At 36.9% G+C, this 10306-nt stretch overlaps 1 protein-coding gene across 7 annotated transcripts in view; it reads right to left on the bottom strand.

Annotated features, from left to right (window-relative positions):
- Rngtt (RNA guanylyltransferase and 5'-phosphatase) overlaps positions 1 to 10306 on the bottom strand; it is a 214470-nt gene that overhangs the window by 182900 nt on the left and 21264 nt on the right. For all 7 annotated transcript variants that reach the window (XR_006069341.2, XR_013049046.1, XR_013049045.1 and 4 more), the window contains 2 exons: positions 5668 to 5777; positions 4534 to 4635 (listed from right to left, as the gene is read on the bottom strand). Coding sequence is in view for 4 of the 7 variants with exons in the window: in XM_006975303.4 (XP_006975365.1) it covers positions 4534 to 4635; positions 5668 to 5777 (212 nt within the window). In the remaining 3 variants the exon portion in view is untranslated. The remainder of the gene's footprint in view (positions 1 to 4533; positions 4636 to 5667; positions 5778 to 10306) is intronic.

The raw sequence follows: 10306 nt of genomic DNA, 5'->3' as shown, positions 1-10306 counted from the left end.
TGATCAAGAAGAAATTATCAAAAGTAATAAACATAGCCAAAGAATTTTTGTAAAATAATGAAGACATCATTTGGCAACTGTGACAGAGATCACATGCACATGAGACCCTAGATTTAATTCCTAGCACCACCAAAAGAAAGAAAAAATAGTTTACATGATTGCATACTAGTAAAGATTCTGTCTGCATTTGAAACCCACTCTTGCTGCTTACTATACTTCTGTGACCTCAGAAACGTTGCCTCCCTTTATGTGTTTCACTTTAACTTATAGACTAGAATGATAACAGTAACTGTACTACAGTAGTAAGAATTAAAGGAGATGTTCTACATAGAGTGCTTAGAAAATGCCTAATACCAAGTAGTCAATAAGTGTTATCCATCATAGCCTTTCCTACAACTAAAATATACAATGAATACTGTGCAGCCATGCTACTATTTAAAAAGTACTAATTAAAGGAATAATAAATCTTACTATTCTTTTAGTTTTGTGGGTATTTACATCAGTGAAATTTGGCTTTCTTTTCTAGGAAAAGTTCATTTTCCAATTGTCAACTTGGCTACCTCCTCAAACTGTCAGTGATGAAATAAAATAGGCACTCCTCGACAACCTCAGAAATGTAACAAACTTCAGCAAGACACCTATGACCACACTCACTATCTAGGTAATACTACTTTTCTCATAATCTATACAAAGACAGGTATACAGAAAGCTGTATGGTTACTTATAACAAACAAAAAACTGGTAACACTCTCAGTGTCTCAAGAATAAATAAACTTCTCAGCAGCAATCCAATTTTTTTGTTTGTTTGTTTGTGTTTTTCAAGACGCACCATATAGTTTAGTTCTAACAATTTTTAAAGAGCAGTAAAATTCACATATTCACATAACAATCACAAAGAGCATATGGCATGAGGGAAGAAAGATAATTCACTGTCTTCACCCTATCTTATCTGTTTCTCAGATATCTGGGTCCATCTGCCTAGTCTATTTTGAAAATAAAGCTTAGAAATACTTACCAAAAACAGGATTTTTTTTTTTTTTTGCCAAGCAGTGGTGGCCCACACCTTTAATCTCGGCATTCATAAGGCAGAGGCAGGAGGATCTCTGTGAGTTCGAGGCCAGCCTGGTCTATAGAGTAAGCTCCAGGACAACAGCCAGGGCTGTTACACAAAGAAATCCTGTCTCAAAAACACCAAAAAATATAAAATAAAATAAAAAACAAGATTTTGTTAAGTGTCTCCAAGCTTCAAATTTGTTATCCCTAGAATACAGGCATCTAAAAATTCTCAACTAGGATGCTAGCTGTGTGTATAGCACAAGTTTTATTTGTATCTGTTTAGTTTTAAATTGAACAGATTGTGGAATAATAAATCTGATTTACATTTGTTACAAATGCCATTTCAAAGAGGTTTTTCTATTCAGAACTGAGAAATAGAATTAAAGACTGAATGCTTGCTTACTAAGTTCAAAACCTGTTCTAGTTTTTACCCCAAAGGTCATACAGTTTTATCTTATTTGAGTCCCACATTTGTTTGAGAGCAATATCACTGATGAAAATGCAGTTATTGAGAGGTATCTAGAAAAATTTCAAGAATTAGTTAGATGTTCATTACCGATGATTTATGATTTACTACACTGTGTATTGCTAAGGTTCTAAGCTTGTGTTCATCATCCTGAGCTGACACAGCTTATGACTGACTAACCACTCTAAATTAGGTTGCTGACTTAACTATCAAACCCAGTAAAAGTCAGAATCAACCATGAAACTAGAGTGCTTCTCAAAAATGTGCACTGTCAAAGCCAACCCAGCCCTATTTGATTTAAATCTCTGCATTTTTTTTTCTTTCAGTATAAACCTCCTACAATGATTCATAATTGTTATCTGGGTATTGTCCTAAAAGGTATCATGATAAACTTGGAAGAAAAAAAAAAATAAACACCACTCAGAATGTAATGCCAGAAAGAAACAAGGGCTAAGCAGAAATGTTTATTTGAGCTGATATCTTGCCTCAAGTAGAACTCAAAAAGAGGAAGGTGAACAAATATAAAAGCATATATAGCCGGGCGGTGGTGGCGCACGCCTTTAATCCCAGCACTCGGGAGGCAGAGCCAGGCGGATCTCTGTGAGTTCGAGGCCAGCCTGGGCTACCAAGTGAGTCCCAGGAAAGGCGCAAAGCTACACAGAGAAACCCTGTCTCGAAAAACCCAACCAAAAAAAAAAAAAAAAAGCATATATAAACAATGGCTAACCTTGGTCATTCTATTTCTACATAGTGAAAAAAGACAGTTTGTAAATGACTGAATATTATCCCAGAGACATCTGAAGCCTCTTTATTACTGCTCACTAAATGGGAAACAATTCTAAAGTCTCATTACCTTATCCACATCATTCCTGTCTGAACATTTAGCTCCAGTCACCAGAATAAACATCACCTATAAGAATTATTGACAAAATACCTACTCAAGGTATTCAAGTAAACTACCTGGGGTTATTGCACTGTTGTGTACAAAAACAATTACAGCAGCAAATACAGAATCTGTGGCAACATATTATAATTAGTTAATTCATATAACAGCTTTTTTTTTTTTTTTTTTTTTTTTTGGTTTTTTGAGACAGGGTTTCTCTGTGTAGCTTTGCGCCTTTTCCTGGAACTCACTTGGTAGTCCAGGCTGGCCTCGAACTCACAGAGATCTGCCTGCCTCTGCCTCCCGAGTGCTGGGATTAAAGGCATGCGCCACCACCGCCCCGCTTATAACAGCTATTTTTAAAACAAGATAGTCACGGGTCACTAAATACTTACATCAGCACATGTAACATAAACCAGACCACATTATAACCAAGAAATAGAACATAATTTTTATGAGGAAAATCAGGCCTATTTGCCTTTGAAATACACATTTAGTAAGTTACATTTTAAAAAATTATCTGGGGCTGGAGATTAAGAGAACCTACTGCTCTTGAAAAGGACCTGGGTTCAGTTCCCAGCACCCACATGGTAGCTCATAAAACCTGCTCTAGAAGAGTTGACACTGTCTTCCTGCCTCTGTAGTCTCCTGAACAACCAGGGTGCACAATCATGCAAGCACACATATCCCAGTTAGTCTAAGAAGAGGGAACCATAATTGAGAAAATGCCTTCACTAGATCAGCATGTGCACAAGCCTGTGGGGCATTTTCTTGGTTAATAATTGATGCTGAAGGGTCCAGCTCACTGTGGGCAGTGCTATCCCAGGGCAGGTGGTCCTAATGATATAAGAAAGTAGGCTGAGCAAACCATGAGGAGGAGCAAGCCAATAAGCAGCAATCCTCAATGGATTCTGCTTCAGTTCTTGCCTCTAGGTTCCTGCCCTACATGAGCTCCTGTCCTGATACCCCTTCATGCTGGTCTACAAAAAAGACTCTTTCCTCCCTAAGCTGCTTTGGTCATGGATGTTTTATCACATCCAACCTAAGCAAGACAACACCATATATACATAAAACCAAGAATTTTTTAATTTAAAAAAATATCTTATCAAGGTGTGGTGGGTCACATTTGTAATCCCAGAAATGGGAAGACAGAGGTAGGAAGGAGAATGGCTAGTCCAAGGCTAGCCTAGTCTACATAGTAAGTTCCAGATCAGCCAAGGCTACAAAGATCCTATCTTTAAAAAGAAAAAAAAAAGTCTTTTAAGAAGAATATATTCAGTCATGGATTGGCAAACTATGACCCAAAAGAAAAAGGTGTCCTACTGCTTTGTAAACAAAGTTAGCTTGTTGATTTGTTTGTGGCAGGGTCTCTTGTACCTCACACTGACCTTGAACTTGTTATATACTTGAGAATGACCTTGACTTCTGATCCTTTAGCCACCATCTCATAAATGCTGGAATTACAGGCTTGAGTCACTACTGCCCAGTTTTACTCAGTGCCAGAGACTAAAATCAGGGCCTACCCCATGCTAGGCAGGCACTGTACCAACTGAACTACAGCCCTAACCCCAAATTAAGTTTTACTGAAATATGTATATATGAAGACCGTGGAATAAGGGAAGATACAACCAGCAACTAAATTATGAAATAAGGTTAATAAAAAGAGACCCCAAATGTGGGCATGGCAGCACATGCCTATAATCCCAATACTCGGGAGACAGACGTAAGAGGATTGCATGCTCTTTCTATACATTCAGTATAAGGCAGGTATGATGGCTCATACCTGTAATCCCAGCACTTGGGAGGGTGAGGAAGAAGATTGCTGCAGGTTCATCCGGTGTTTAAGGCTACACCAGGCTACAAAGTAAAATTCTGTCTCAAAAAATTAAAACAAATAAAAAACTTTTTTATAAGAACTAGAATTCTGAAGCCAAAATTCAGAAGAGTGAACTAAAACTTTATACAGCTTAGAATAGCAATGAAATAAAAGATACATAATTTCTAAAACATATATTTCGCTGTTCAAATCAGAAACTCACACCCTGAGGAGTATACACTTTCCCTAACAATGTAATATTCTTTAAGCATGAGAGTTATTTGTGTAATTGTTTTGAGTAGTCAAACTTACCGAGTACCATCTGCTTTCCAGCTTACTTTATATGGCTTCTGTTCTAAAAGTCTAATATTTTGCTTGTCCATGGAAACAGGCTGTGCTCCAGGAAACCCAGACCTTAAAGAAAAAACATTATCCTGTCATGGCTACAACCCATATAATGCTATCTTTGTGTTAAATCAATGGCTCATATATTGATCATAATGTGATTAATCATGAGATTAATTTCAAATAGATTAGCATCAGCTGTCACAAAAATTCTAACAAAGATTATCACTCTCAGCCAGGAATGATAATTTAATTAATTACTTTAATCTCAGCACTCAGAAGTCAGAGGCACATGGATCTCTGTGAGTTTGAAGCCAGCCTGGTCTACATAGTTAATTCCAGGACAGCTACAAAGTGAGATCGTCTCAAAAAAGAAAAAAAAAAAAAAAAAATCACTCTCTTAACATTTTATAATACAAGTTTACAGGGTACTAAATTGCCACTGCTATAATACTGGGCTAATTTTAAAATGTTATTATGCAGGACTAGAGAGAAAGCTCAGTGGCTAAAATGCTTCCTATGTAAGTATGAAGGTCTGTGTTGGGGTTCCCAGCACCCATGTAAAAAGCCAAGCCTGGCAACAGGTGCTCTAATCCCAGCACTAGGGGTAGGGGAGTGGGGGGTGGAAACAGGAGGATCCTAGGAGCTAGTTTTGTTAAGGTAATTAAGCTAATACTCAAGCTTTTCTCTGAAGTATAAGACTTTAAAACACACCTGCTTTACTATTTAAATCATGCATAATAAATTATGGGGGGAAGCATCACAATTAGCCCACACATGCACAGTGGAGGCAGAGGTTGACACTGGGGGTATTCCTCTATTATTCTCCACTGGTAAGACCAATCCAACATTAACCAGCACCAGCAGAAACAGAGATCGAAGAAAACAACTCTGGTGACAACAGTAATGTATTCTTGAGGACGATGTGAGTTATCTGATCCTGATTCAACTTGACAGTTACAGATTACTGTGAAAAACACCTGACATCCTCTTACACACTCAATGTACACACTAACTTTAGGGAGCTAAAAAAAAAAAAAAAAAGTGAATGTCTGTATTAATTTTACGTGTTACACAAAGAAACTTGAAAATATTCCTTACCCTTCCCAGCCACAGAACTGATGACATTTCTGCTGTACTTCTCCTAACTTTGGTTGAGTTGTTACTTGAGTTACACCTTTAACAGTTATACCTTCCAAGAAAATAGCACCCTTTAAAGAAAAGAGAGAATAAAATGATGATAGTAATATATATGTGTGTGTATATATGCACACATATATATAATTAAAGGACAAATGTATTTACAAATAAATGAATTAGTTTATTTTCACAAAGCTAAGAAAACATATTAAATAGAATTGGTCTGTTCCACCTGCAGTACTAGTGACATCTATAACCCAACAAGTCGGGGGACTCAGGCAAAAGGATTATAATTCTGAGGCCAACATAGGCTATATAGCAAGATCCCATCTCAAAGTCAAAGAAAAGAAAAGGTATACTCCAGGGGAGTCTATAAATTTTTCTACACTTGTGTTTTTACACTATTTAAAACTAAAACATTAGTCTTAGTGTATACTAAATTAGTTTCAGACACATCAGAGACCTTCTGGCTTCACTTTCAAGTAAAATCTACATAAAACGCTAGCTGATAATGTCATTAAAGAATAAAAAACCTGGTCTACAAGTTGCAAAGTTCAACCATCTGGCCAAGATCTGGCAAACAATCTATTTGGGAAGAGGAAGAAAAACATTCAGAGTTCATCCACATACACATCACTGTCAGGTCCACAGAAGTCCTAAGTCTTTCCAGTAGATAGCACTCCTACATTCTGCCTCAAACTCAGAATTAATATGTATCGTCATCTAGTAAATCTTCAACTCTGATGGCCTTAATTATAATGATAATGTAGGGATCCCATGACCTAAGGATCAAAGAAACCAATGCTTTCCTATTAATACCATTACCTTGACCCAACAACAAAATTCCTGTTTTAAAACCACATCTAGGGGCTGAATAGAGGCTCAGTGGTTAAGAACACTTACTGCTCTTGTAGAAGGACCCTGGTTCAATTCCAAGCACCCACACAGCAGCTCACAATTATCTGGAACTCCAGTCCCAGGTAATCCAACACACTTTTCATACTTCCATGGGCACCAGACACACAGGTGGTGCACATACATATATACATACATACAAGTAGAACATTCATACACATAAAATAATAAATCTTAAAAATAAAAACACACTTCTAATGCCAGCTGTAGTGATGTATGACTATCATTCCAGCACAATGGAACCTGAGTGAGGAAGCCTACAAGTTCAAGGCCAGCTTGGGCTACACAATAAGTTTGAGGTCATCTAGGCTCTATATATTGACAGCCTGTTTAGAAAACTCTTAAAAACAAGGTCATTTCTATTATTAAATACTAAGTAAGAAAAATACATCCTGAAAGCAAAGCTCTAAGACTCATCGTATGGTGACTAAGAATACCCAAGTGGTGTCAATATCCCTATAAAATATTATCTTAAATATGCCCAGCTTGTGCCTTGTACCTAAGATCCTCTCTTTTCTAAACCAGCATGCTTAAAAGTCAATATTAAAAATTTCTTTAATAAAATCCCAAATCTTCCTTAAAAAAGAAAGGAAAGAAATGCACACAAGGACATTACAAAAGCTAAGCAAGCACTCTACCAGTCCCTTGGTGTAACTTTTAAAGTTCTTTCCACTGGAAAGGCATAAAAAATAAACCTTTAAATTGCATCTCATTGTGCAACTCAATAACTATTATAATAAAAAAATCAAATATTATTTTCAAAAATATATTAAGCACATATGCTCAAGATTAATGTTGCTTTTAAAAAGTGTATTTGAAAGCCAGACATGGTGGGACATGACTGCAATCTAAATCATCTACGTATTTCAATTTCCTTATAAAAATGTATCATAAAGAGCAAGCAGAGCATGTAAAAGGGCTCAGGGTACAAAGGCCCTTTCAACCAAGCCTAAAGACCTGAGTTTGATCCCCAGGGTGGGTGGAAAAACAGACAAGACTCCAAGTTGTCCTCTGACTTCCACAGGTGTGGATGGATGTGTATATGTATATCCACGAAAGAATATCTGAAGTTAACAATCAGAAAATACGAAAAGGGGGGCATAACAGACACCAAGGAAATCCAGAGACTCATAAAGACATACTTTAAAAACCTGTATTCCACAAAACTAGAAAATCTAAATGTCATTAAAAGTCTCCCAATGTAATGCAATTTGCTAATCCTTGAATGTTATTATTACCAACTATTAGGATATAAAGAAATGAAAGTTAGTAGTTAGACATTACATTCAAACTGGTAGTCATTTTAGGTATGTTTTCAAGGTCAAGCAGATACATTTTAGATAGACAGGTCATCTTCAAACTCTTCAGAGATCTACAGAATATGATATTTAAAATGTTTTAATAACTTAGAAAATTTTTCTTTTTTTTTTTTTTTATGACTATGAGACATGTTGGCTCCTGGCAACACCAATCTACTTCAGAGAAAATATGAGCATTGAAGAAACTGCATATGGAGTTAACTTTCATTGTGGCAAAACTTAGCCACTGGACAACAAAGTATCCTTGAATCAAACAGGACAAAATGAACAGGACACGAAACAAAGGACTACCGATTCTTGCCAAGACAAGTGTGGTTGTGGCTTTAACAACAGGCATCTTCTGAGGCCAGGACAATATGGCACCATCCCTGAAGTGACCTTTGCAATCAGGAAAAGGTACAGTGCCCCTTTCTTCTAAAGCAGCTAAACAGACAGTGGACCGATGGCTTCTGGTGTGCAGTGGAACAATAGCTGAAACAGTTATTCTTAAAAGAATAACTAAGCTGACAGAGTCTAACCTCTCAATAGTAGACTGGCATTTAATAAAAGAGGTGAAGCAACCCACAAGCCAAGAAGAATGGGATGTGGAGAAGAACAGGATGCTGAGATGAAGCCACCCACAAGCCAAGAAAAATGGACAGCTTAATTCAAAAAACATCAAAATTTCCAGAATTTAAAATCCTGAATCATGACAGGACACTAGTGGAATTCAGGTGTTTCTGGTACATGGACTGCTCTCTCCAAATGTGAGGTCAAACTGTAGGCTTTGTGTACATCCTACTTCACAAATGAGACTGTCAGATACGCTAAGCATATAGGCTGAAGAAGATGCCCCAATGTTGCGGAGAAACCTCAGGTGACTGTCCAGGCAGCTGGCTGTTTCTGTCATAACTCCCAGTTTTTTGGAAGTTGCTTGTTTGCACTTCCTGTTTTATTAGGTAATATTATTTCCTTCTTGGGTCTCTGAGGGAGTTGAAGATTAGATAGGTATAGTTTTCCTTGTTAATCATTTCAGAAAAGAAACTCACTAAAGAGGTTTAAGTGTATAAATTTGAAAGACATTATAAGATAGTTCTGTTAGTAATATAAGTTAGGATAGAAAGTGAATCAGGTACATTTTGGACTTACCAAAATAGAATAATGGAATATTTTCTCTGAGTTTGTCAAATGCAAATGGACTAGACATTGTTTAGGTATTTATTGCTTATATATTATATATAGTTATTATAGTTATTGTATATAATTTTTCTTACATTAGTTATAACTTTTTTCCTTTTTTCTTTTTGTTAGAATAGAAGGGGGAAATATGGTGATATTTTATTTGTGCTGAAATGTAATTTTATTTGTATGTTAATAAATAAAGTTGCCTGGGGATCAGAGTTAAGAGTAAGCCATTTAGCAGAAGTCCGTCAGTGGTGGCACATGCCCTTAATGAGATCACATGGCAGGCAGAGTCCCTGTGTGTTCAAGGACACAGCCATGCGGTGACCCAAACCTTTAATCTCAGAACAAACCAGAGACCTGGAGGTCTATATAGACAGGCAATGATGAGGAAGTCATGTGGTTGGGTTAAGAACCAATGAGAAGGCAGAACAGAAAGGCAATAAAAAGACAGGACACAGGAAGAAGGTCTCTCTCCGAGGGAAAGGACGGCAGTGAGTGGTAAGTTTAAGGCTCAGATCTCTTGGGCTTTTAACTCTGTATTTGGCTCTTGTGTTTCTTATTTAATAAGACCATTTAGAATTTCATCTACATAACTCCACTCTAACACTTTTAATTAAACACAGGGTCTCATGTATCCCATCCTTACCAACAACTATGTAGCAGAGGGTGGCCTTGAACTCCTGAGTGCTGGAATCAGCATGCATCACTATGCATCATTTATACAGTACTAGGAAATGAACACAATGCTTCATGCATGCTTGGCCAAGTATTCTACCAACTGAGTTGTAGCCCAACCCAACTTCATTAAACTTTTATTCCTAGAAGAAAAGTTGACTAGAAGTAGAAGTCTTCTAAGTTGTATATAGTACAAAGGAAACACCACCTATGGCAGGGGACAGGTACATTAACTCTATGACTATTTTGTAAAAACATTCTCACTTTGTTATTAGGTAACATACTAAATCTATTGTTAATACTAAATGTAGTTAGTTTATTACCTAATCTCAATCTAACATCTAAGAGTTCTTTGGTTTACATACGAAACAAAACCAGGATGAAATTTCTTAATTCCAACTTTTCTCTGAAAAATTAGACTGCTGGGCTGCAAGATGGCTCAGCACTTGTTGCCAAGCCTGACAACCTGAGTTCGATCCCAGAATGCACAAGATGGTTGGGCAGGAATGAGTCCCACAAGTTGTCCT

Source organism: Peromyscus maniculatus, chromosome 2 (genome assembly GCF_049852395.1).
Source record: "Peromyscus maniculatus bairdii isolate BWxNUB_F1_BW_parent chromosome 2, HU_Pman_BW_mat_3.1, whole genome shotgun sequence".
In the NCBI taxonomy this organism is placed as follows: domain Eukaryota; kingdom Metazoa; phylum Chordata; class Mammalia; order Rodentia; family Cricetidae; genus Peromyscus; species Peromyscus maniculatus.
This window is presented reverse-complemented; position numbering and strand designations above follow the sequence as displayed.